At 42.0% G+C, this 27,902-nt stretch overlaps 1 protein-coding gene across 1 annotated transcript in view; it reads left to right on the forward strand.

Moving 5' to 3' along the window:
- Positions 1 to 1,089: 1,089 nt before the first annotated feature.
- The window catches only part of shisa9a (shisa family member 9a), a 369,503-nt gene continuing 342,690 nt past the window's right edge, over positions 1,090 to 27,902 (forward strand). The window contains exons 1-2 of the mRNA XM_072269532.1: positions 1,090 to 1,641; positions 25,434 to 25,562. Of these exons, the coding sequence (XP_072125633.1) occupies positions 1,118 to 1,641; positions 25,434 to 25,562 (653 nt within the window). The 5' untranslated portion in view covers positions 1,090 to 1,117. The remainder of the gene's footprint in view (positions 1,642 to 25,433; positions 25,563 to 27,902) is intronic.

Raw genomic sequence — 27,902 nt, forward strand, 5'->3', positions numbered from 1 at the left:
CTGTGAGCAGCTTCGCAGGCGAAGCGAATCCATCCACAGAGCCTAGCAAACTTTGCGAAGAGGCTGCTGGTGAGAGAGGCGCCGCGGCTCCACGACATCGTCTCAACGGGAACCGAATTAATTTGCAGAATTTGTTATGTTAGAAATTAATGCCCCGGAATAATGTCTGCAGCTTAAATGTCAGCAGTTGTTGGTATTATTGTTTACCATCTTTTCTGAAAGTGGCGGTGGAGGTAGGACCCACCTTCTCAGCCAGACTGAAGGTCCCTTGAAATATAATAGGAACAGAAATTCAAAGTTTCCTCTTTTTTTTAAAAGGCCACGTCTCTTCGCCTTTAAATATACTGTCTACGTACTGGCAGTTAAATGTAAATAAATCCATTCTCCCAACAACAAACGCATTGCCCCTTTAATTCCCAGTCCCTGGAGCTTCATTCGCCGGGCTGTAACTGGAGGACCATAGTTAGTTATTCGGTGCTGTTCCAAGCCCGTGTTAAAGCTGCCGAGTCCCATTTCAGACATTTAAGGTGCCGGAGTCCGGCTGATGGAGCGAATTCAACCCGAGCCGAACAAGGAGTAGATGCTTTACCTAACAGAGCATGACACGAAGCGGAGCGGTTACTGGTGCTTAATCCACGTCTGTTTGAAACGGCGAAGGGATGCGACGAGTGTTGTAACTTTACGGCGATAAGGTCCAGTGTATCGCTGTGATCCGCTGTAGTACGACGATCGCACCTTGGGGATGTGTTGCAGGCACCGTTTCTCACTGTGCGCTTGGAGTCCGGCTTGCTTGGCTTGGCTCATCCCGAGTCTGACATCTAGCAGCGGTGGATGGCACCTGGATCGAGTGCGAGGGTTGGCACGGAGCGGCACCGTGTCACCGTGAACGGCGAGAAGGAGAGGGAGTGAGCAGACTTCCCGAGGCACGCAGCTACGGTCTCAGTCTCTAGATCCACGTGTAAGTTGGAGCACCGGCGCTCGAAGCCACTCGCAACTTGAGCAGCCGCCTTCTCCTCCCACCCCGCCTTGCGCATCAGGCTAGGATGCGGCGTTCACACCTGCTCGGGGAGAGATACGTCTGAACCCTGAGCTCCGCTTTGCTTCAGAGAACAGAACAATGCGCCTCCGTCTAATGCGCTACTTGTTGCTGGACCTGTTGGGCTTATGGTGCCCTGTGCTGGACTGTATGGCCCAGGGCAAGAGCGGTCAACAACTGGGAGGCATTGTGGTGGTCTCCGGCCAGAACACCTCAAAAGAACCGGGGGCCCCCGAAATGCCTCCGAAACCTGACAGGTGCCGGGGCTACTACGACGTAATGGGTCAGTTCGACCCTGCTTTCAATTGCAACACAAGTATCTACCAGTACTGCTGTGGAACGTGTGGCTACAGGTACTGCTGCCAGTTCAAAGAGTCCAAGTTGGACCAAAGCATTTGCTCCAATTATGACACCCCGAACTGGGCGAACGCGAGCAAGTACCCACAGAGACCAGACGAAAGTACATTTGATCACACCAGGGATAAAACGAACTTAATTGTTTATTTCATTTGTGGCGTCGTGGCTATCATGGTCCTGGTGGGTATTTTCACCAAACTTGGACTCGAGAAATCGCAGAGACCTCAGCGAGAACTGAATGTCTCCAGGTAAGAAGTCTGTCTGATTCATTCCATTACCTCCCACCCCTTTAGTGCAAGGTGCGTAGGAATATGGCACCGTCCCGCCCGACTGTGAATATTTTGGCTGGTTGGGGTTGCGGTGCGGTGAATCAACACTTTCTCACGCATCCCGCTTACGAGGAAGGTTCTGAAGTGAATAGGTGGTTATACACCCAAAGAGCCAAAGCATGCGATGGCAACGATTTATGGCGCACCTGGGCTGATTTCAACAGGCCACAAACACAGCACTGTTGGCTTACCTCCTGCGCGCTTTAGTCACTCTTTGGAATCCAATTGTTCTTGTTAATGTTTTTGTACCCAAGTTATTGCAATTTTAACATTATCTGGTACGCTAAGTATTACCTAGATGCGTAGAAACAATCTATAAGCAGTCTTTTCAGACGTTTTATATTTATAACTGCTATCCCGGGAATCCTTTGGAAAACACTTTGTGAAACAGGCCCGCGAGGCTTTAGGGTTGTTCAAATAAATCAACTGACTTTCTGAGATTAATTTTGTGTAAACTCTTCCTTCCACCGATTTGTATTCCTGCCTTTAAAAGCGCAGCACACTCCACAGGGATACCTGTTGCTCATAGCGTCGACAGCGAATCTGCTTTAGTATCGAAACAACATCAAAACCCTTAGCTACTGTACTCTTACCTTCCGATATTGAATGCAACTTTAGTAAAACATTATCCGGACTGAATCAGCCGGAATGGCTACAATTCTATTTCTATTCCTTTCTGTTATCCACGATCGTGGAAACTGTTAAATGTGCAGAAGGACTGCGAAATCCTTTCTGTGGTCAGTATCGCCAGTTTTCCATCGAAAACGAGCATCAAACGAACAATATCTAACGTGTGCGTGTGTCTTCATACCCCAGAGTTGTGTCACCGAGGCATCGGACACAATTTCCTCGGGACAATCGCTAATTGGGTCGGAAAGTAGAGAACATTTATCTGACGTTTCATCTCTGGTGGAACGAGAACTGTGTTATTAAGTGCAAATTTGATAGTGTCAAAAACGTTGTTTTCAGAGCATCACGAGGCGATGATAAGTCACGGAAAGCGTAAATTTGCGAGTGGAAGATTCTCTTAAATAACTGTAAAGTCTTTGTTCGGTTAGAGATGAAATGTCTGTTAAATCGTCCTGAAATGTTTTGGGATCCAACCTGAAGTTGGGGTGGTACCAGACCATCTATGTTTGTTTTGTTTTAATGACAACTGATTTCCACGATTTCCAAATCGTGCTGTCAGCCGCTTTGTAACTCAGCGAATTTCTCAACTCTAGTTCTGATACCTCCAGTGTTGTTTCGTAACAGCACAGCATGATAATGGGAATGGTCAACACACACATAGGGTGCGTCAATGCCCTTGGAAACTGCCGTAGCATTGGCACCGGGCTCTGCACCAAAATATGAAACACGGGGAACTAACGAGCTACTCGGGCACGAAGACCAGTTCCTTGTTTCGGACGTTTGCTGTTGTCTCGCAGATATGCGCTCCCTGTCTTACCTGCACGTTACTGAATGCTGATTAATACGTGCCGCTGGCTCTAACTCCCACTGCGACCAGTTAACTGCTCTTTCCGTGGATTTAATGGGTTAATCCAAGCGAAGGTCGCTAGCAGGCGCTATATTTCTCTCTTCATCTGAACATCAAATCGCTTGCCAGATAAACGACAAGCAGACGTTTTCACAACTCTAATTTCCTATATTTCACCTCCTGTACTGTCCAAAGCCTTTCCCAACTCGCTGCCTTAGCCATTGGACGTAACTGTGGCTGAGAGCGGCTGGTCCCAGCATTTGTATCTTGCATCGAGGACGACTCAACAATATCCTCTCCCCAGAGACTCATTAAATTACCCCAAAATTATCCTAGGGGCTCATTGTACGGTTCATTTTATCTAACAACCCATTTCCTCTGTTGGTCACTGTTTACAGGAACGCAATCCTGGCAGCACTTAACTTTACGGACTGAACCTGTGCGGCCCTTGTCCACTACATTTGAAAGGGCTCCAACGCAGGATCACACACAGAGAGGTCAGGCTCCCTAATTTAGTTTGCTGCGTTTGAAAGGAACTAGCGCACAGTGCCAGGTCTGCCCTACCGAGGAGAGCCAGACTGTCACATCCAGCTGGTTGTGGGACAATACTTCCAGTCGTCTGCTTATGACAGCCTCTTACATCACATTTGTAATCAAAGAAAATGAAACCACTCCACACCTACCGTCCACTAGGTGGAGTCTATGTGCTAATCTGCAAGATATTATAATATTAATGAACCTCAGTTTCCATTTACCGAGTGTTTATTGTGTGGCTGAATTGTTCAGTTCCCGAACCTTTGTGGTCCAATACCTGCTGACGGTTAGCTTCGACTTGCATGGAACTGGGGGCATGTTGAAGTTGAGTGCGACAAAAAGAGAAAAACTGCAACGAGCACCAGGCCATTGCCAACCATCAGACGTGAGGTTTATTCCAAATTATTTCTCTTGCGTTTCTAATGTCTTGCCAACATGGTGTACTCTCCCAATAACCAGTCAACACTTCTCCCACTTCATTTCCAATTACTCAAAGACCTGATGCATCATTTATTAAAACACACTCAAATAACCTATATTACCCAGTCTAAGAAACATTGCAAGGATAATTTGAGGTTTTTCCCCGTTTTCAGCTACCTTTCCTTCAGCTATTAGAGTTATCTCATTTGCCAACTAAAGGGCACAATGATCTTGTAGAACTTAATCTGGATCTTCAACAACACACAAAATGCTGGAGTAGCTCAGCAGGTCCCATAGCACCTACGGAGGGAAATGAACAGTTAATGTCTCATGACCAGTCCTGATGATGATTCTTGGCCTGAAGCATCAACTGTTCATTTCTTTCCATAGTTGCTGCCTAACCTGCTGAGCTTTGTGTCTGTTGCTCAAGATTTACAGCCTCTGCAGAATCTCTTGTGTCTTAATCTTGATCTTCCAATTTCAGAGTAGATTCTTTACACTCTTTCATTTGATTCCAAATTCCACTTTATTTTGTGGATGCCTGGGATTACTTGTGAGCTAAGTACTGTGAAACAGTTCTCCTTGTAGAGTCCAACAAACCATTCCAGGAAAATAGTTCATTTGTGTCTGGTGTCCCTTTACAAGCAAGCACAGACAGCAGCTCTACTATCTGTACATGAGTTGCAGCTTTGGATTTTGCCATAACCTTGATCATTGTGAGATATAATCAGCATTCTAGAGTTAAGTGCCATTTTGAAATCTGAACTGATTAATTTTGTCCTTAAGGCCAGTAAAACCAGGCAGATCACAATTAAATCATGAGTAGAAATAAGTCTTTTTTACATTGCTTTTTGAGGTTCTGATAATTTTCCAGGATTTTTTCTCAAACCAGTGCATTATTGATCTGACTTGGGTGATTTTCTACATTTTTATTTGCTGTTGTCTGTGGCTGTATTGTGCTGCTGTCAGCTGCTCCTTTTGGCACTTCAATAAAATACTCCTTTTGTGTCCTGTGGGTCATAGAACACTACAGCTCAGAAACGTATCTTTTTTCTCATCCAGTCCATGTCAAACTGTTTTTCTGCCTAGTCCCATCTACCCTTACCTGGAGCATAACCCATGTACCTATCCAAAACTTCACTTAAGTGTTGCAATTGAGCCTGCATCCACCGCTTCCACACTTGCACCACCGTCCAAGTGAAGAAGATCCCCTCAGGTTCGCCTTAAATATTCTCCTCATAATATGCTATTTCCAAGCTCACATTATAGTGTTCCTCCATCATGGCAAAAGTTTCAATACATATTGTGGTGATATTATGAGATAGAAGCACAGAAAACAGGAACAGAAATAGAGTATTCTGCCCTTGGGACATTTAATACGGTTGTGGCTAATCAAACACATTAGCAGCCCATTTCCGCTTTCTGTCCAATCCTTCAGCATTAACTAATGTATTTACCTCCTTCTTGAATATATAATAAACCTTGGTTGCATTTCTTCCATGGGGTGGATACCCCTCCTCTATAAGTAGACCAGCACCATGCCACAGAACTCTTACTTCAAAGCTCTGCATAACTGCAGCAGGATATCCTTGTTCCTATGCTCCTGCTGGTATTCCAATTGCTTCACTTGAATAAATGTTGACTGGTGTGCATGACACCCGTGCTTGCATTGTCTACTTGCCTAACTTGTCTAACTAATATTATAAACTCTTGCACCATCACAAAGGCTCAGATTTTCCTTAGCTTTGTGCTGTCTGCCAAATTGGAAATATAACCTATAGTTCCATCATTGAAACATCTTATGGACAGCTGGGGACCGAACACAAATTCCTACAGCATCCTAGTATTCACTGCCTAGCACCTAGAAAGCAACCTATTTAATCATAATCTTTGTTTTCTTTTCATCAATGTTCATTATTCCATACCAGTCTTTTACTCCCAGTTAGTTCCATGTGCTTTAATTTTGCACAGTGACCTCTTTCGTAGAACTTTATCAGGAGTCTCCTGAAAGTCCAAATACAGCAGATCCACTGGTTTTCCCTAATGTATTTCACTAGTTGCATCCCCCAAGAGTCTGGTATATTTGTTTAACATGTTTTCCTTCATACATTGTTTAAATATTTCCCATGCTCATTCACCTCAAACTTTTCAGTAGAGTTCGCAAGATGGTTCTTTGTAGTTCCCTTTGTTCAGACTCAGACTTCAGTTTCTGACTCAGCTAGTTCACTCTCCATTTTAATGAAAACTTCTTTCATGGCATGGTTGCTTTTCCTAAGGGACTGCAGACAACAATGTTGCTAATGATTCCTTACTCATTGCACAATATCCAGTCTAAGCACATAAAAAAATCAAAAATGCTACAGATGTTGGAAATTTGAAATGAAAGCATCTAATACTGGAAATACTCACCAGCTCGGGCAATATCTGTGGAAAAAGAAACCAAGATAACATTTCAGGTGTGAGACACTTTATTAGAACTGATGAACTCCTAGCCTGTTCTCTAGTTAGTTCCTCAATGTATTGGTTTAAAATCCACTGGGTTCACTACACACTCTAGGAATCCCTGCACAGTTTTATCTGACCACTCTATAAATGAATTTAACTTACCCATTATTGTAGTTTTTGACTTCAACTTGTGTCTTTAATTTTGTGTTTAATTCCATCTTTTACTGTCTTGAACTTATAGACCAATCTCACAATGTTTTCTGCCCCTTGATGTTTCTTTGCTCCACTCAAACAAGCCTCACCTCATGATTTTCTGAGCCAAAGTCCATCCTGACCATTGCAATGGTTTCTTCCCTTGCTGACTATACCATCCTCCCTCCATTTCTAAATCCTGAATACCTCTAAATGTTCTGGCCCAATCGTTAGTTGCCATTCTACTCCATATTCCACAATAGCAACAATATAACCATTGATATCCAATTGTGCCATAAATTCATCCACCTTATTGTGAATGCTCTGCACAATGTCTTTTGTACATCACAGACATCCCACCTCTCCCGGAAGTTCCGGGAGTCTCCCACATATTAATAGTGGCTCCCTGATGCCCGCAAATTATATACAATGTCATGGAAATCAATTTTGTTGAGAGCGAGCGAGAGAAAGCAAGAGAAAGCGCAAGAGCGACCATGAGAGAGAGCGAGAGCAAGCAAGCAAGAGCGACAGAGAGAGAGAGAGAAAGAGAGAGAGCGAGAGAGCGAGTGTGCGAGACAGCGCACGCGCCATGGCAGTGTTCCAAAAAAAGAAAATATAAAACATACGTCACCCCAGACTACCTCAAAGTGTACCCCTGCCCAATAGGGGTCAAAATAATGATAGTGTTGCTCGCTGCACTGTTTGCAACAGTGACTTTTCTATTGCCCATGGTGGGTTAAGACTGTAAAAGACATGTTGAGGTCAGTTTAACAGGTGTCATTCATTCATTAGCTTAGCTAACATTATTTAAACTAGCTGGCTAGCTGCTCAGGAGCTACTCTATTGCAAACATCCCATTTCTCCCGGAAGTTCCGGGAGTCTCCCGCAAATTGATGGTGCTACTTCCCTGAAATGAGTTTTTGCAGGGTGGGATGTCTGACATCATTAGTCTTCTTAGCTTCTTTTTTTGCACAATGACTCTATCTGCCTTTTGTGCTTTTTACCGCTAAGGTTTATTTCTTAAGCAATATACACAAAATGTTGGAGGAACTTAGCAGGTCAGGCTGCATCTATGAAAATGAAAAAACAGTTGATATTTTGGGCCAAGACGCTTTTTTAGACTGGCCTGTCCTGAAGAAGGGTCTCGGCCCTAAACATCGACTGTTTATTCATTTACTGTGCATAGATGTTGCCTGACCTGCTTAGTTCCTGCAGCATTTTGTGTCTGCTGCTTTGGACTTGCAGCACCTGCAGACTTTCTTGTGTTTTTGATGTTTATTTTGATGTTTACTTCTTTCCTGTTTTTCATTTCTTTCCTTGTTTTCCCTGCCTGTCTTGCTCTCCTCAAGATCCTACCCCATGCTATTCTGCTGTAAACTCTCTCCATCAATGCTCGCAAACACTCACCATGCCCAGACACCCTCCAAGCCCAACTATTCCTATCCAAGTAGATGCAACCTGTCCACTTGGTACTGGTCCCATGCTCTCTAGTATTGGTCCCAGATGTTCAGGGATCTTGATTTCACTCCCCACACGCACGCGCGTACACACACACACACACACACTCCCTCCTTCCTAGTATAGGAAGGAATTTGTTTTAGTTATTAGTTCCCAATAATATTTGTTAGAATTGGCATTTCCTTCATTCTAGTGACCACATGACAAAATGCTTACAGTTTTAACTTTAGTTTTTGAATACTTATGCAATCAATTATTTTTTGTTTTATATTTGTAATTAGTTTAGATCACTCTCTGCAAAATCATAAAATTACTATAAATTACTAATTAAATATACAGTGCAAAAAAAAGAAATAATGAGGTAGTGTTCATGGGTTTATAGGCCATTCAGAGGAGAAGAGGCTGTTCCTGAATCTTTCCTATGCCACTTCTTTGATGGTAGTACAAGAAGGCAGTATATCTTAAATGGTGAATATCCTTAATGATAGATGCCACCTTCTCGGGGATGTTTCCTATGCATTGGAACCTCCATAACAGGCTGTGTTCAACCATAAATCTATAGAAATTTGCTAGGGCTTTGGCGACATACCAAATCTCCTCAGACTCCTAATGAAGTAGAACTGTTAGCATGCCTCCATTGTGATTGCATCAATGTGTTGGGCCTAGGATGAATTCTCTGATATGTTGACACATTGGAACTTAAAGTGACCTATTTCAACCACTGACCTCTCAATGAGGACTGGTGTAAGTTCTCTTGACTTCCTCTTCCTTAAGTCCACACTCTATTCCTTGGTTTGCTGATGCTGATTGCGAGATTGTTGTTGTGACACCACTCAAGCAGACGATCTTTCTCACTCCTGCGCGCCTCCTCATTAACTTCAGAGATTTTACCAGCAACAGTGGTGTCATCTCCAGATTTATAAATGATGTTTGAGCTGCACTTAGCCACACATTTATGAGTGTAGAGAGAGTAGAACAGTGGGCTAAACACGCTGGGCACGGTTTTCTTCAAACAGGCCTGGCTAACATCACCAACTATAATTTGAAATGCGTCGAGATGGACTATTTTTTGCTTGCAGACAACATAGTACAGTTTTGTGAGTGCTTGCTTATAATCGGCCGCTGGTGGTATGTGAACTGTGGTCAGGATCACGGATGAGAACTCCCGAGGCAAATAGAATTGTCTACATTTAATCGTTAGGTGTTCCTGGCTTTCCTGCTTTTCCTGGATGCCAGTATGATTGCAGCTCTTTTGAAACAGGCGGGAACCTCAGACCACAGCATGAGAGGTTGAAGATGTCCTTGAACACTTCAGCCAGTTGGTTGGCATAGATTTTTAGTACCTGGCTAGGTATAATTTTAGGACCCAATAGCTTGTGAGGGTTCAAAGATTGAAGGATATTCTGACCACAGCTTTGAAGACAGGTATTGCAGGATCAGCTGATGCTGTAGGGATTTACTCGGGTATAGTTCTCTCCTTCAATGTGCACATAAAAGGCATTAAGTTTATCGGGCAGTGAAGCACCACTACCATCTATGCCATTTGTTTTTTTGCCTTATAGAAAGTAATGACATGCAATCTCTGCCACAACTGATGTGCATTCAACTATGTCTTTAATTTCACATGGAATTGCTGATTTGTTCTCATGATGGCTCTCCTGTAGGTCCTACCTGGACTTCTTGCAGGATTCTGAATCACTAGTGTTGAACGCCACAGGTTTAGTCCTCAGGAGACTGTGAATCTCTTGGTTCTTTGAGGGCTCCTGGTTTAACATTTAGCACATTGAAAATTTTTGCTCTGGATGTCTTCCACTGGATAGTAGTCCTCTCCTGCTTTATTCAGATGACATGGATCCCAAACCTGTCCTCAGTTTGTTTGGCTTATCTATACCAAGCCTGACATACCAAGCATGAAATGTGTTTACTGCTATGATGATCTCTGTCTTCATCAGCCTTTCAAGCTTGATTTTAAATTTCTCTTTGACAGCTCTTGAAGTGCATCTTGGAGCTTTACCTACTGGCTGCCTATTTTCATCTATTTTCTCTTTAGCTTTTCAGTTCCTACAGTAACATCTGCAAATTCATCTAGCAGCTGCTTCTCTTTGAGTACCGAGCATGAATCTCAATTATTCAGTATTCTCATCAGATCCTCTTTCTATACTTCCAGCAGTCCCATTTTTTGAACTACATTGTTATGAAGGATTGGCGTACAGATCTCTTAAAAACAACAAACTCTGCTTTGTACTCTCTGTTCTTTGATCTCTCATTTTCCGCTTATCTTTTCCCAGTAGTACCATTAGTTGCACGGTGATACACTATTAGCACTTGTTTTGCCTCTTCATGCTTTCTTGCAAATATCTTAGGAACAGTAATATATGTTGTATCACTATTTACCTGGAACTATGTTTGTCTTACATCATAGCAAAAACTTGGCCTCTTTCACTTTTGTTCCATTTTCTGTCTGAGTTCAAAGTCGTGACTTTGAGCTCATCATGCTTTTGCTCACAGGAGCTGCAGCCAGTTTGTGTGACATTGTGAAATAGACTGTCCATTTACTTTTTACTAGTAATCCATCTGTTAGTCTTTCTCCCTCTGCATTAAATTAAAAAAATTGTATTAATGGCATCCTTTCCATAAGCTCCATTCAATCAGATTGTCAAAATATTTGCATTCTTTAAACGATTGCTGTTCTTTCGTTCTCTTCTGTTTGACTATTTGAGAATTGTGCTGTCCACTATCCAACTCTTCAGCTGGACATGGAAGGTTTGATACACTTTGCAAATTAGATACACATTGCCAGATTAAAGTCTGTTCCTCTCTACAGATGCTCCCTGTATCCTGCATATGCTACATATAATCCTACTGCAAATCGAAGAATTTGCAGCCAACAACTTCAGTTCCATGAAGTATGTGTTGACTGCCTTCCCATCCTCTGAAAAGCTTGAATCTGCCTACCCTCTCATCACTTGGAGGGGTTTGGTAATTCCCAGTGTCTTTGAGAGCCTCTTCCGGTATCTCATTCGTAGGCTGGATTATTTGTTTGGGCTCTTTGACTTGGTGATATAAAAGTGCTTACACTTTTGTTTCCATCTCTTTATTGCTGTTGTCAATTCTGCAGAGAAAGAAAATTTCTCCTTCCATTGCTTTCACTTATTCCACGAGTTTTGTCCCAAGGTCCAGCGGCTGAGATACATTTACCTGTCCCAGCTTTCAATGTGGAGATCAGAAGTATACTATCTGATGATGAAAAGCAAATCTGATGCCTGTTATACAGGATCTCAGTGAAGTCACAGGTAGTCACCAGGTTACAATAAGGTTTCCTTCTCAAGAAATGTTTTTAACCTGAGCTGCTCCTAAGTCAGAAATGAACAATAACAGTATATGGGAGAGGATGAGAGAGGATATGAAAGGAGTGAGCAGGTGCCGGATGAGAGTCAGCAGGTCTTACTGACTCAGTCAATGAGTGAGTGAGTCTGCTCAATGTTCCCATCTTAGAAGAGTGAGCTGAAAGATGGCAGATGGAGTTTAATGCTGATAAATGTGAGGTGCTACATTTTGGTAGGACTAATCAAAATAGGACATACATGGTAAATGGTAGGGCATTGAAGAATGCAGTAGAACAGAGGGATCTAGGAATAACGATGCATAGTTCCCTGAAGGTGGAATCTCATGTGGATAGGGTGGTGAAGAAAGCTTTTGGTTTATTAATTGCCGATGACACAAAGCTGGGTGGCAGCGTGAATTGTGATGAGGATGTTATGAGAATGCAGGGTGACTTGCACAGGCTGGGTGAATGGGCAGATGCATGGCAGATGCAGTTTAATGTGGATAAATGTGAGGTTATTTACTTTGGTGGTAAGAACAGGAAGGCAGATTATTATCTAAATGGAGTCAAGTTAGGAAAATGGAAAGTTCTACGAGATCTAGGTGTTCTTGTACATCATTCACTGAAAGCAAGCATGCAAGTACAGCAGGCAGTGAAGAAAGCTAATGGCGTGCTGGCCTTCATAACAAGAGGAATTGAGTATAAGAGCAAAGAGGTCCTTCTACAGTTGTACAGGGCCCTGGTGAGACCACACCCGGAGTACTGTGTGCAGTTTTGGTCTCCAAATTTGAGGAAGGACATTCTTGCTATTGAAGGAGTGCAGTGTAGGTTCACAAGGTTAATTCCCAGGATGGCGGGACTGTCATATGTTGAAAGATTGGAGCGACGGGACTTGTATACTCTGGAATTTAGAAGGCTGAGAGGGGATCTTATTGAAACATATAAGATTATTAAGGGATTGGACATGCTGGAGGCAGGAAGCATGTTCCCGCCGATGGGTGAGTCCAGAACCAGAGGCCACAGTTTAAGAATAAGGGGTAGGTCATTTAGAACGGAGTGGAGGAAAAACTTTTTCACCCAGAGAGTGGTGGATATATGGAATGCTCTGCCCCAGAAGGCTGTGGAGGCCAAGTCTCTGGATGCTTTCAAGAAAGAGATGGATAGAGCTCTTAAAGATAGCAGAATCAAAGGTTATGGGGTTAAGGCAGGAACTGGATACTGATTGTGGATGATCAGCCATGATCACAGTGAATGGCGGTGCTGGCTTGAAGAGCCGAATGGCCTACTCCTGCACCTATTGTCTATTGTCTATTGTAATCAGAGCATTAAGTATAGGAGTTGGGATGTAATGTTGAAATTGTATAAGGCATTGGTGAGGCCAAATTTGGAGTATCGTGTACAGTTCTGGTCACCGAATTATAGGAAAGAGGTCAATAAAATTGAGAGAATACAGAGGAGATTTACTAAAATGTTGCCTGGATTTCAACTCCTAAGTTACAGAGAAAGATTGAACAAGTTAGGTCTTTATTCTTTGGAGCATAGAAAGTTGAGGGGGGACTTGATAGAGGTATTTAAAATTATGAGGGGGATAGATAGAGTTGACATGGATAGGCTTTTTCATTGAGAGTGGGGGAGATTCAAACAACAGGACATGAGTTGAGAGTTGGGGGCAAAAGTTTAGGGGTAACATGAAGGGGAACTTCTTTACTCAGAGAGTGGTGGCTGTGTGGAACGAGCTTCCAGCAGAACTGGTTGAGGCAGGTTGGATGTTGTTGTTTAAAGTTAAATTGGATAGATATATGGACAGGAAAGGAATGGAGGGTTATGGGTTCAGTGCAGGTCGGTGGGACTAGGTGAGAGTAAGAGTTCGGCACAGACTAGAAGGGCCAAGATGGCCTGTTTCCGTGCTGTAATTGTTAAATGGTTATATGGTTATATGGCTTGACACATTGCCTGGTTGTTGTGGTTTGGAGGGAGTAGTAGGGAGAGAAGTCTTGTCGAGTTGTCCTGTTCCCAGCTGACAGAAGATGCCCGCAGTCCTGCAGTAGCCAGCAAGTCCATCCCCATCCATCCCACCTGTTTCCCAAGTGCTCATTCATATCCAGGAGAGGACTGTGTGACCAGATCATTTATCTGCCATTGGATCTTTTTTTTAAGCCTCACATATATCGTCCTCTTCCCACAGCAATCCAAGTGGGATTTCACAACAGCAAGTTAGTGAATTTTTGTTTGAAGCAAAACCATACGTAAAGTCAATATGATATATTTAAACTGTGCTCTAGCACCACAATCAATGGATTCACTTTCAAGGACTCTTCATTTCATATTCTCAATATTTATTGGTTATCTATTTATTATTATTACTTTCTTTTTCTATTTGCACATTTTGTTGTATTTTGCCCAATGGGTGAATGCTCAAGTTGGTGTGGTCTTTGATTGATTCTGCTATGGTTATTATTCTATATTGAGCTTGTCCACAAGAAAATTAATCTCAGGGTTGAATATGGACATATATGCACTTTGATAATAAATTTACTTTGAACTTTGAACTTCATTGCAATTGCTCGTTCTTCTATTTAATAAAGGTTTCCTTGTCATAGTCAGGAAGTTCTTAATGACTAATGTTATTAGATAGGTTTGAGCTATTTACAAGCCTATACTGTGCTCTTCCTCAGACTCCTGACCTCTAACCTTCCATAGTTTGATGCTCACAATTGAAGCGTTACTAGGAGATTATGCTAGATGGTTGAAATTCTCTAACACTATCTACAGTATGAGTAAAACATTTCAGAAGTCTTTAGTGTAGGAATCAACAAATAAGTGCATTTAAATTGTAAGCCATCTTGAATTGGGTGTTCCATAAAAGCCATAAGATATAGGAGCAGAATTAGCCCATTCAGCCCAGCAAGTCTGCTCTGCTATTCCATCATGGCTGATTTATCATCCCTCTCAACTTCATTCTCCTGCCTTCTCCCCATATAGTTTGACATCCTCACTAATCAACAACCCATCAGCCTTCGCTTTAAATATACCCAGTTCCAGTGACACAGTTGAAAATGCCATCGATTTGTTGCCTAATGCTTTTCCCATTCAATTCATTCAGACCATACAGATTTCATTATCTCCAATGTGCCCCTTTGCTCCCGTAATCCACTTGCTCACAATGCAGTGTTCAGGAAAACAATGTTCAAATCTCTGTCCCCTTCCTCCTTTTGATGCACATCGCACTCTTTCATGGTACATGGTATGTGAAAACATAGAGTTGTGATTCTCTTGCTCATCAATAAAGCATGAGAAAGGTTATTAGTATTTTTTAATCTCTCTGAACTACTCCAATCAATCACTACTTCAATGCTAATGCCTTGGATTTTCTTTGAGGGCCCTTGCATGAAGGGGAGAAAATACTTTGAACTGATTTACTATTCTTAACACTTACGTTCATAGGTGAAGAGATCATGAACGAAAGTCAACTTTAATATCCGTAGTTCAGTTGTCAATCGCAGAAATTTGGCTGCTCTTTGAAAACTGATCATTCAAATTAATTCTTTCTGCTTACATTTTCTTCAACACATCGTGCTCAGATTGGATCGTTCCTTTCACTGGAATATTATTTGTCAGACATCCAGTCTCTTGGCAGCCTTCCAACTCCATTGACGTATGCGTTTGGAAATATTCTGAATTTGATGTGATAGATGTTGTTACCAGACCAGATTCTTTCTGAAGATGAATTTGTCAGAAACCAGAATTGTTTTCTAACTAAATTTCTTGTTCGTTCTACTCCATTACTACTGGAGACAGTGCTTACTTTTCAACAGTAAACATTCATAAGCCTTGGTCAAATTCTTAGAGGCCAAGTTCAGCTTTCTCTGTAACCATTACTATGTCCTTTCACCCTTGGGCCTGCCAGTTTCTCCAAACTGACTCATTATTGTTTTAGGTTCTTCAGAGTGGAATTGAAAGTTTTATGGGAAGTAATACATGGATGATTTTTATTCAGGCTTACATTTAATACTGAATTGTTGTGTGAGCTTACGAGGTATTCACAAAAACTAGGACATACAGCCCTCATTGCGGTATCTTTCTGAGATCAAAGTTTAAGACTTGTGTAGCAGGATGTTATAGAAGCGCATCTCCTGAGCTCTGAAACTGCATTTATTGCCGTCCTTTTAAATTGTGGTATGATGCACGCACCATGTTTATAACAAAAACACCATATTTTATATGGCATTTTTCTTTGCATTTTAGAGTGTCACATTTCCTTTCATTGTGTTTGTTAGAGAGACAACTGTCCTTATGGTAATTTGAAAATCAATATAGATGTTTTTTTTAATATAATTTTTATTGAGTTTTCAAAGTGAATACATGAAAAGATAATGTCTACCCTCCCCCCTCCCCTTAACCCTTCCATCAATATAGATGTTACCAAAGGATTAGTTTATCATGGATGTAAAAACATCTATTTTTTTCTCGATTAATTTTCCTCTCTGAAGTGATAATATGTTTTGCATCTGCAGCTGGAATAAATATCTGGAATGTTTTCCGAATCCTCCGCTCCTTGTTGTGGGTTATGTTATAAGTAATGTTTCTGAAGATTCAAGGTTTAAATTTCAGGTTATTTATCATGTGAACATTGAAACATACTCTATAGTGAAATGCTGTTGGCTTGCATAGGCAGACACCTCCTAGTCTCTACTCAGCTAACAGGAGTCACTTGCCACTCATTCCCACCTCATCGCCTGCAGCCTATTTAAACCCAACTCTCATTCACAGTCCTTGTTCACCCATTAAACAAGCCAGTCTCAACCAGTTGCTCTAGAATTCAGTTACCTTGTTGCCTTATCATGTTAGATATCTGATCTTTCTTCTTTTTTAATCATTCATGGCTTGTTATTTTGCATTTATTACTAAACTGATTGCTCACTGATAAATTGTTCTCCACTGCTCTGCAGTTGGGTCAAACCTTTTCTGCATTTCCTGACAAATATGTTATTTGCATTAACAACCACCACACTTGAGGGCGTGGTGGGGGCAGCCTGCACATGTTGCCATCCATTCTGGCTCCAACATAGCATGCCGATAATGCTCAGCAGAACACAACACACAACCCGCAACAAAACAGAACACAACAAGCAACAAAAACAACAACAAGCCCCATTCCTCTCCCTTACTAATGCAGATACACAGTTCTCTGACCCCAGCTTCCAGCCTCCAGCAGACTTGCGCTTGGTCTCGGGCTCGCAAACATTGAGTTCGACTTCTCCAGCAGATTTGCAGAGACTCGCAGACTCAGGGCTCTGGCCAATGGGCCTCGACTTCCAATTTATCCCTCGGACCTCGATCCTCAGCATTGATCCGGGACCCGCCGATCACCAAACACTAGACCTAGAACTCCAGGCGCACAGTTGGGCGACCCTGAACATCAGGCCTCGAACTCTGGACTCACCAATTAACAGACTTCAATCCTGCCAGCATGAACTCCAACTCCTGAACCCATCAACAACTCACTGACCCTGGGGGTGCCACCAGCTCTCTTCTGTGCTGGTCTGCCAGTCTGACATCTGAAATTTGACCAAGCTTGTCCTATGTCCACATTGCTGGCTTTCAAACATGGAGCAGTGACTTAGACTCCACCCTGACCTTTACTCTCTGTCCCTAAATCCTAACTTGACCCTAAACCCTAACCTGATCCCTAACTACTCTGTCTGTCCCGCAAACCATCCTTACGAACCTAAAAAACTAAGGAACTTCACCGCTGAGCAGATGAGAAGGGCTCTGGGGAAACTCAGACATGGCAGAGCGTTGGGACCGGATGGTGTGAACCCCAAGGTCCTGAAGGAGTGTGCTGAGTAGTTGCGTGGAGTTCTCCTGCACATTTTCAATCTGAGTCTCAGCCTGGAAAGGGTTCCAACTGTGTGGAAAATGTCATGTGTGGTCTCAGTTCCCAAGGAGGACCAACCAGAAGGCTTCAATGACTGCCGTCCTCTGGCTCTGACCTCACACATCATGAAGACCCTGGTCCTGGCTCACTTCCGACCCCTGGTCAGCTCAGCCATCGATTCCTTGCCCTTTGCCTACCAGGAGCACATTGGAGTTGATGATGCTCTCACCTACCTGCTGAACAGAGCCTACTCCCATTTGGATAAGCAGGGCAGCACTGTGAGGATCGTGTTTGATTTCTCAAGTGTCTTCAATACCATACAGCCCTCATTGCTGGGGGAAAGCTCCGTTCAATGCAGATTGGCACTTCCATTGTTTGCAGGATAATGGACTACCTGACTGGCTGACGACAGTATGTGCAGCTTCACAGCTGTGTGTCAGCATGGCTGTAAGCAGCAGCTGGCCCTACAGGGGACTGTATTGGCTCCCTTCCTGTTTACCCTGTATACCTCAGACTTTAGATACCACACTGAGTCATGTCATCTGCAGAAATCCTCTGATGACTCAGCAATAGTTGGGTGTATAAAGGGAGGACAGGAGGATGAATACAGGGCCCTGGTGGAGGACTTTGTCAAATGGTGCAAGCTGAATCATTTGCAGCTCAACATCAGTAAGACAAAGAAGATGGTGACGGACTTTAGGAAGACTAAGCCTGCACTGCTCCCTGTTACTATTGATGGTGAGGATGTGGATGTGATGAGGACTTACAAGTACCTGGGGGTGCACCTGGATGACAGACTTGAGTGAAGCACCAACACAGAGGCTGTGTACAAGAAGGGGAAGAGTCGCCTCTACTTCCAGAGGAGACTGAGATCCTTTGGAATATGCAGGCCTCTCCTCCACATGTTCTAACGGTCTGTTGTTCTTCTATGAGGTGGTGTGCTGGGGCAATGGCATCAACACGGGTGATACCAACAGGTCAATTAAATTAAAGGCACCCGTTAGTCCTGCGAGACCATGGATCTGCGCCTGGGAAGTCTTCACTCTCCAGGGCGCAGGCCTGGGCAAGGTTGTATGGAAGACCAGCAGTCGCCCATGCTGCAAGTCTCCCCTCTCCATGACGCTGATGTTGTCCAAGGGAAGGGTATTAGGATCCATACAGCTTGGCACCAGTGTCGTCGCAGAGCACTGTGTGATTAAGTGCCTTGCTCAAAGACACAACTCGCTGCCTCGGCTGGGGCTCGAACTCACGACCTTCAGATCGATAATCGAATGCCTTAACCACCTGGCCACATGCCAACAGGGTCAGTAAACTAATTAGAAAGGCTGGGTCTGTTAGAGGAGTCAAACTGGACACACTGGAGGCTGTGGTAGAACAAAAGACCCTATGGAAAATCCTGGCAATTCTGAACAATGTTTCTCACCCTCTGCATGCCACCTTGGCTGAACAGAGGAGCTCTGGTCTAATAGACTAAGACAACTGTGCTGCTCCAAAGAGCACTATATGAGGTCATTCTTACCGTCAGCCATTAGGCTCTATAATGAGTCAACCTATAGCTGGGGAATTGATGACTCCCTCCTGTTAGACTGTAGTAACTTATTTTTTATTCTTTCTACTTCTCTTCTAATATTTATATCTGTGCACTTGTAATGCTACTGTGACACTGTAGTTTCCTTTGGGATCATTAAAAATTCTAGCTATCTATCTTCCTATCTAAATCTTAGCCGTGATTTCAACAGACGTTGCGCCTCAGCGCCATCTTGAAATGTAAAAGATCTTCCATCTTCTCCAGCAGCTCTGTATTGGATTACCTTTTGGTCTTTGATTCTCTCTCTTCTAGCTTTCAATTGGCTAGTAATGCTCCCTTTATCTATCTCTAAAGGGTTACCTTACTGCAACTTGTAAATGTGTCTCATTAGAGTTCCAGTAAAACCATGAGTTATCACAAAGTACAAAGGATGCTTGCCTTGCTGTTTAGAGCTTTGCACTTACTCCCTGGTCTCTTTGCTTTCCCTAGTTCAAATTAAACTTTTCAAAACACGTCTCTATGCCCCAGGTAACATTTTGTAATCTACTTACTACTGCTGTAGAATTTCCTAAAGAAAAGAAAATAAATTAACCTTAGCTTATTTATTCTTTAGATACATTTTTATCAAGAAGCAAAATAATTCTAATTCTTTCAAATCATGTTTTTTAGCACATGTAATGAGATTTATCAAGAGTGCTAATGTGGAAACAAGTTTGCTCTTCACATTTTCAAACCATTTCCACTTTTGTGAACCTTTTAGTTCCCTTGATCTTAACTACTCTTTGGACTTAAGGTTTTATAATCTCTGGATGATTCTTTTAATAAAACTCTCTCACCTTACTTTATTAAGTTCCAGTTAAATTTGATTTCAACATAAGATATTAATGAATAGTTTATTTGTACTTCTTCAATAGGACTCAGTTTTCCCTAATGTGTTCTGTGCAATCAATTTCTGTTGGTTTCATTTAATTTATGTTTCATCATTTCTTCTTCTGTTGGTCTTTGTTTAAAGTAACCAGTTAATTTGATCAGAGCTCAATGACCTAAATTTCAAAAGTTTCTTGAGAAGGCTAGCCATGACTATGGCAAATAACATTATTAATTCATTTTCAGGACCCATTATTGTGGACATCCCAATAAGGCAAGAAGCTGTCTGGAGAATATTGGCTCAAAGTGAGTCATGAGCTAGAAGTGAAAAAGGGATCATAGATAGTCAAGTATGATGTTCTCCTAAGGAATTGTCAATTGATGGGTCCTCAGCTGCCTGTAGAGACCAATCCAGGATCCACATATTCTCGTGCAATGTGGGCAAAAGTAAATGGTGGCGATGGTTGGTGATTGGGTCTTTTGGTTGTTCAGTCTCTCCTTTCCCAGCTATTGCTTGTTCTCTGTGGCAAAGCAGAGGCTGTTCTCGTGTACCACAACTGCCTCTTGAACAAATTTCCTCCAGGTGTATCTATTGAGTGCAATGTCTTCCTAGTTTTCAGACAAAATGTTGAATTTCTTCAGATTGATTTTGATATTACTTTTGAAACATTTTCTTTGCCCATCAGGGGCTGGCTGGCCTTCCTTCAATTGGCAGTAAAGAATCTGTTTGGGGAGATGTGACTTAGGCATCCGGATGACATCACCTATCTATCAGAGTTGGTGTTTCTTTATTGTGGTGGAGATGCTGTTTATCTTGGCTTTCTGCAGTATGCTGGCGTTAGTGTGTCTGTCCTTATAACTGATGCTCAAAATCTTTCATAAGGATCTTTGGTGGTATTGTTCAGGGCTTTCAGGTGTCTACTATAGGCGGTTCATGATTCAGCTCCATGTAGGAAGGGCAACTGCTCTATGAACCGAGAGCTTTCTTTGGACCTGTAGGTCGTGGCCTTCAAAGACTCTCTTCCCTAATCTTGAATAGAGTCTTTGAAGGTGTGAAGGAACGCACTGTGTAGTTTATTATTGACATGGATTACATTCCTTACATTGGCAAGTCCTTAGGTATACCCATATCCGAAGGCTGTATGAACTTAATATGGTCTTTTCCTTTTCCAGTAGATTTTAACTCACCCCATTGGCAGGAAAGATCTGGTAAATATCTGGAAACTGGAGCACTACACTTCTTTTTTGTATCAACTCTGGCCCATTGCCTTTATAAGTCATGCGGCTATAAAGGTGGATTTTTCCTGTAATAATATCTTTGGTCCTCTTAGATTGTCAGATCACTACCTTATTTTCAATGATGCACATGCTACAGGATGAAAATAGTTACAAACTTTAGTTGGCAATTTTCTGGCTACATTATTTAGCACTTGATTTATTTTTTTTACCAAGTTTACTTATTGCATCTATCTTCTCATAACAAGAGTCCTTAATCTCTCCAAGGGGCATTTCTGCATTAAGAGAACGAACATTGAGGCACTTCTACTGGATCCCTGAAGCAATGAACGTGACTATCTGAAGGGTCCATTCTGAAGAGGCAGCTGTCTTAGACATGTAAGGACATGGATTTTAGGCACCACCAAGGGAGGGTCACCAGTTTGAGAGATGCAGCATCTACAAATTACTGGTAGTGCAATGGAGAAAATGCAGTAAAATCTCAGCTATTTGGCAATTTCAGTGAAGTAGGATAGATGATGTGATAGGCCAACAGAACGCTTGAACTAACTTTCAATTTTCTGACAGACTTGATTAACAGGAATCTGTCAAGTCCAGCATGTGGCAGATGTTGGAACTTTTACTGTAGTTCCAATAAAGTGTTGAAGACTGTTACTATGGCACTGGTAATATGTGTCTCAGACAGAATGTATTTAACCAGTCACAGCTGTAAGTCTTAAAACCTTTAATCTGTTTGGAAATGCTTTCTGACTCCTTGTTACTGCCAGCATCACCTGGGCGGGCACATTTTTCTGACTGTACTGCATGAAGTGGCAAATCTCCTGCAGTGTGTAATAGATGTAGTGATGAACTCCATTTTATCCACCATCTTCATGCTACAAGTTCAAGTCATATCTTGGGTGTTGTAAACTGTAGAATGCCTTGGAACAGATGCATTCACTCAACCCAGTAAATATGTGGCAGTTCATCCAATTTGTCTATCTTATTAACTCCTTTCCATTAACCCTGCAATGTTTTCTTCAGGTATTTATCCAATTGCATTGGGAGGAACATACCAAATCAAGGTTCAATAAACTATTAGGTAGTGCTTTCCAAATCATTATTGCCTTTTGGACCATAAGACAAAGGAGTAGCGTTAGGACATTTGGCCTATCGAGTCTTCTCCAGCATTCCATCATGGTTGATTTTTTTTTTACCCCTCTGAACCCCATTCTCCTGCCTCCTTCCTGTAAGCATCAATGCCCTTACTAATCAAGAAGTTTTCTGCCTCTACTTTAAATATACTCAATGACTTGGCCTCCACAGCCATCTAAGGCAGTAGATTTCACAGATTCACCACCCTCTGGCTAAAGAAATTCCTCCTCATCTCTGTCCTTGTATTAGAACATAGAAATCTACTGCACATTACAAGCCGACAATGTTGTGCTGACCACATAACTTACTCCCAAAACTGCCTAGAATTACCCTACCGCATAGCCCTCTATGCTTCTAAGCTCTATGTACCTATCTAAGAGGCTCTTAAAAGACCTTATTGTGTCCACTTTCACCACCGTCGGCGGCAGTGCATTCCACACACCCGGCACTCTCTCTGTGAAAAGCTTATCCCTGACACCCGCCTTGTACCTACTTCAAAGCACCCTAAAGCTATGCCCACTCATGTTAGCCATTTCAGCCCTGGGAAAAAGCCTCTGGCTCTCCACACGATCAATGTCCCTCATTATTTTATACACCTCCATCAGGTCACCTCTCATCCTCTGTTGCTCCAAGGAGAAAAGGCGAAGTTTACTCAACCAATTCTGAGACTGTACCCTCTGATCCTAGACTCCTCTCCATGTCCACTATACAGGTGTCCCCCGCTTTTTGAACGTTCGCTTTACGAAACCTCACTGTTATGAAAGACCTACATTAGTACCCTATTTTCGCTTTCAGAAGGTGTTTTCACTGTTGCGAAAAAAAAGCAGCGCGCGAAAAAATCAGCGCGCGATAAAAGGCAGCGGGCGCCCCGAGCAGCCGCTCTCCCCTGGATTCTTGCCGGCATTGCTTAAACACGAGCCTGTGAGCAGCCGTTTGCAAGATGAGTTCTAAGGTACCAGAAAAGCCTGAAAGAGCTCTTAAGGGTGTTACACTTAGCGTAAAACTAGACATAATTAAGCGTTTCGATCGTGGTGAACTAAGTAAGGACAACGTGAGTTTGGCTTGTGGAAGCTGACGAACATGATGTTGAAGAGGTTTTGGCATCCCATGACCAAGAACTGACAGATGAAGAGCTGATGCAATTGGAAGTGGGAAGGATAACAATCGAAACCGAATGAGTAATGATAAAGTACGACTTTAATTTTGAAAGGGTACATAGGTTTAGGGGATATTTGCAGGATGGTTTGAGTCCTTACAAAGGACTGTGTGATAGAAAAATGCGCGAGGCTCAGCAGTCAAGCAAACCTTCCACATCAGCCATAGCAGATGATGAACCTCGACCTTCGACATCGAGGCGGGCAGAGATAGAAGAAGATGAGTTGCCTGCTCTAATGGAAACAGACGATGACGAGGTGACACCCCAGTGTCCCACCACCCCAAACCCCGGGCCCCAGACAGATACTGTACCGATTCATGGAGAATGCAGCGGTAGCCGGGAGGCACACAGCACATCTTTAAGAAAAAAGCTGAAATAAACATGCTAATTAATTAGATGCCGCCGACACACAATTGTTGGCCCAGCTCAGAGACGATGCAATCAGAAATCGGCACTGATCTGGGCCAACAATTACGTGCCGGGTAGCACCTAATTAATTAGCATGTTTATTTCAGCTTTTTTCTTAAAGATGTGCTGTGTGCCTCCTGGCTACCACTGCATTCCTGCATGCTTCGCGGCAATGTATCGCTCGGCGGCCTGGAGGGTGGGGGCCACTGCATCACCCAACCTGCAATGACTCAGTCTAACACACCATCATCAGTGTGCTTGGCGCTGTCTTCCCGATTCCCGTAAGTGATACTACACTGTACATACATTATTTCTACTTTATATTGGCTGTGTATTTTTATGTGTTATTTTGTATGATTTGGCAGTTTCATAGCCTAAAGGTTACTGGAGAGAGTGTTTTTGCCGAGAGTGATTGCGTGAGATTTTCTGCTGACGGCGCTTGCGTGAGATTTTCGCTACAGAGAACAGTTTAGTAATGATTGTGGAAAAGTATTTCTACTTTATATAGGCTGTGTATTTATCATATCATTCCTGCTTTTACTATATGTTACTGTTATTTTAAGTTTTATGTGTTATTTGGCATGATTTGGTAGGTTATTTTTAGGTCTGCGAATGCTCACAAAATTTTCCCATATAAATAAATGGTAATTGCTTTTTCGCTTTATGACATTGTGGCTTACGAACCATTTCATAGGAATGTTCTACCTTCGGATGGCGGGGGAAACCTGTATCTAGGCCCTTCAATATTTGGTAGGTTCCAAAGAGATCCCCCCTCATTCTTCAGAACTCCTATGAGTACAGACCTACATACCCAGAGCTCCCCATAGTTTAATCCTTCAATTCCTAGGATCATTCTTGTGAATCTCCTCTTGATTCTCTTCAATGCCTGAATTCATGTTGCACACATATTACTTATCTTGTCTCTGTTTTCTGCTAATCATCTTGAACTTTGCCCTCTGTCTTTCCACTGTTTAACCATTAGGAATAGTTCACTTTATGTTTGATTAAATCTGGAGAACTAATAATTTAGTGGTTTCCTCTAAACACGAGCTTTGGAACGGAAGGAGATGAATCGTTACCGCATAGAGGAGGGAAATCATCTTGGCATTATTGAACCTGCTATGTGGTCTTGGAAGTTCTGTGGATTTTCAGCACTCTTCTACTTTAAATGGATTGCAAGGATTAACAATTTAGAACAGATGCTAGGCCACATTCCAAGGTCAGATCTAGTACTGTGGTCTTTGTGCCACTCATTTACTACTTTGGAAAGCTGTAAAATCAATACCCTGACCAAAGCCAAGGTTAGTGGTTGGATATTCTTATTAGTGTTCTTAGTCCCATGATTCCTATCTATCTTTCCTTCCAAATTAATGTTTCTTTAAACAAACTAAAGGAAAGGTTTGTGGTACATAGCTATAACGATAATATCTTTTATAATGTTCAGGAGTTGCATGTATCTGACCTGTTTACCAGAATTTTCCCAGAAACAATGCTCCAAGTCAGTTGTCTTTTCATTTGATTTTAACCATTCCTATATTTTAACAATGTTAATACCACAGAAGCAAGGACTGCTCATTTGGTTGATGCATGTACACTGCTCTGCGTGGAGAATGAAGGGTTCCTTTAATTGCCAGGAATTTTTTCTCTTCTCAGGGCTCTGACGGATGCAATGAAACAACAGGGGCAATGTACCACCAGTCATTTAGAACGAGATGGTAAAGTTGCAATTCACGTGCAGCATGAAAGCATGCAGCCAACAACTTCAAGGAACAATTTTGGTAAGTGCTGTGATCTGACAGGCTTGTACGGAACAGCTGAACTGTGGATAATGGTAGAATTGTATAGCCTGCTAATGAAGAGTTTCCTGATATGTCCTTGAAAAAATTACATTAAGCCTTCTTATGTCATCGATGTAAATTGTATACCTTCCTATTTCACTGTGCTTGAATGGTTTCCAATAGATAAATGGAAAATAGAAAAACTTCTAGGTGCAAAAGACATCAAGGGATATGGAGAGAGAACAGGAATATTCATTGAGATAGATAACACCCATCACTGTAGTGGGTGATGAAGTGATGAAGCAAGATCAAAGGGTTGAATGGTCTACTTGTGCACCTACTTTTATGCCATTCTGATTTCCAGAATGGCGCTTCATAACCTGGTATCATCTTGCAAGCTTATCAAGTGGTAATTGAGATCCTCACTATTTTGTAGTCTCACATTTGATTCCCGGTATGGATAACATGCGACTCCCTTTCACGGGAGACTTATGTTTCCCCGTCCACTTTTGTTTGGTTAGAAGGAGAGAAAATGACAGTGATGAAGGAGGAAAGAACATTAGAAAATAGCCCTTGTTCAAAATAGGAGAACGCAGGGAGCTACAAACCATTAATTTTAACAGCTATTATTGTCAAGATGCTAGAAATAATGATCAAAGGGGAAATAGTTAATCATTTAGAAAAATTGATGATAATTAAACCAGGTCAAAAGATAAATCATAATTGACAAATTTTCTTGAATTTCTTGAGGGGATAACGTGGAGAGTTGATGGAGAGGTGCTTGTAGATCTTGTGTATTTAGATTTCCAAAAGGCAATCACAAGATGCCACACTGGAGGCTGCTCACTGCCAAGAGGTTGGACTTTTAAAAACAGGGAGATTTTTGTTGCAATTATACATGCTGTGGCCTCACCTGGAATACCCTCAAAAGATATTGTAACATTGGAGGAAATAAAAGTAAACTCACCAGGGTTAATTCCTGGGATGAGAGGGTTGTCTTGACAAGAGGGGCTAGTTGGAGCTTGTATTCCTTAAAGTTTACAAGAATTAGGGGTGACCTTATTCAAACATATAAGATCCTAAAGGTGGTTAACAGGATAGATGTTAGGATTTTTTTTCACTAAGGGGAGAACCTCAAACGAGGGAAAATAACTACAAGATAATGGACCAGTCGTTTAAAACTGAGGTACACAGAGTGTTGTGAATCTCTGGTGTTCTTTGCCCTGGTGTGTGGTTAAAGCTGGATCATTAGAATTATTTCAAGTAGAGGAAAATAAATAATTCATACTTTGAAGAAGAGGGATAAGAGAAATGGCACAAAAGTGGAGTTGAGACTAGCTCAGATCAGCTATGATCATATTAAATAGTGGGACAGGCTTGAAGGATGTGATGACTACCTACTCCGACTCTGTTTTTCCTTCTTGCAAAAATTTCACTCAGATAGATTACGACACAAATCTTTTGAGTCAGTTCAGTAGTTACTAAGGTGAACCTTGATTAAATTAACTATTTTTTTCCTGGATTGTTCACAGATTTCCAAGATACTACTTTGACAGCTTTCTTGTATAACCATATCACGGATAAGATTGCTTGAATAGTTTGAATGGTTCTCAACTTGTGCATATTCTTGTGCACGATAGATTTATAAAGGAAAATGTGAAAATAAAAATCGCAATGAAGCAAAGAAAAGCATAGTATATTGGAAACTCTGATCTAATGACCTGTAAGTGCCTTCTTACTAACAAATTAAATGCTTTCTGTCTGTTTTAAACCATTAGAATTAATATATTACTCTAAGGTTTGCATATGTGGACTCTAATAGAGCTCATGCCTCAGAAGAGCAATCTAGAATTACCATTAAAATGTTTTCTTAGCATAAGTTGCTGCTGTGGGGATTTTTTTTTGCTTTCCCATTGTGCAATTTGAAGGAAATATTGTAGTACTCTTCAGGGAAGGAAGAATCAACTGCTTAATGAGGAAAAAGCTGTTAGTGCTTGTACTGAATGACAACAAAACAGAAAAATCCACATTCACTTATATTTGGTATTTCTGTGGTACATCTTTGTCCACTCTGAATGTCTCTGTCCATTGCTAATATTTTATGTTTCAGAAAAGGAGGAGGAGAAGCACCTGTTGAGGATAGATGAGAGGAGAGTGACGTACCAGATGACGCAAGTGTATGCTTGAGATAGTACCCCTGAAAAGAATAAAGTACCTTGCAGAAACTATAAACTTTGTTTATAGAGGCAAAACTTTTCAGAGGTTCATCAAATAAGCATCAGAAAAATGCTCCTGAATCTCGTAAGGAAGTAATTGGGACAGATACCTTAAAGCTTGCTGAAAG

Source organism: Mobula birostris, chromosome 9, assembly GCF_030028105.1.
Source record: "Mobula birostris isolate sMobBir1 chromosome 9, sMobBir1.hap1, whole genome shotgun sequence".
In the NCBI taxonomy this organism is placed as follows: Eukaryota; Metazoa; Chordata; class Chondrichthyes; order Myliobatiformes; family Myliobatidae; genus Mobula; species Mobula birostris.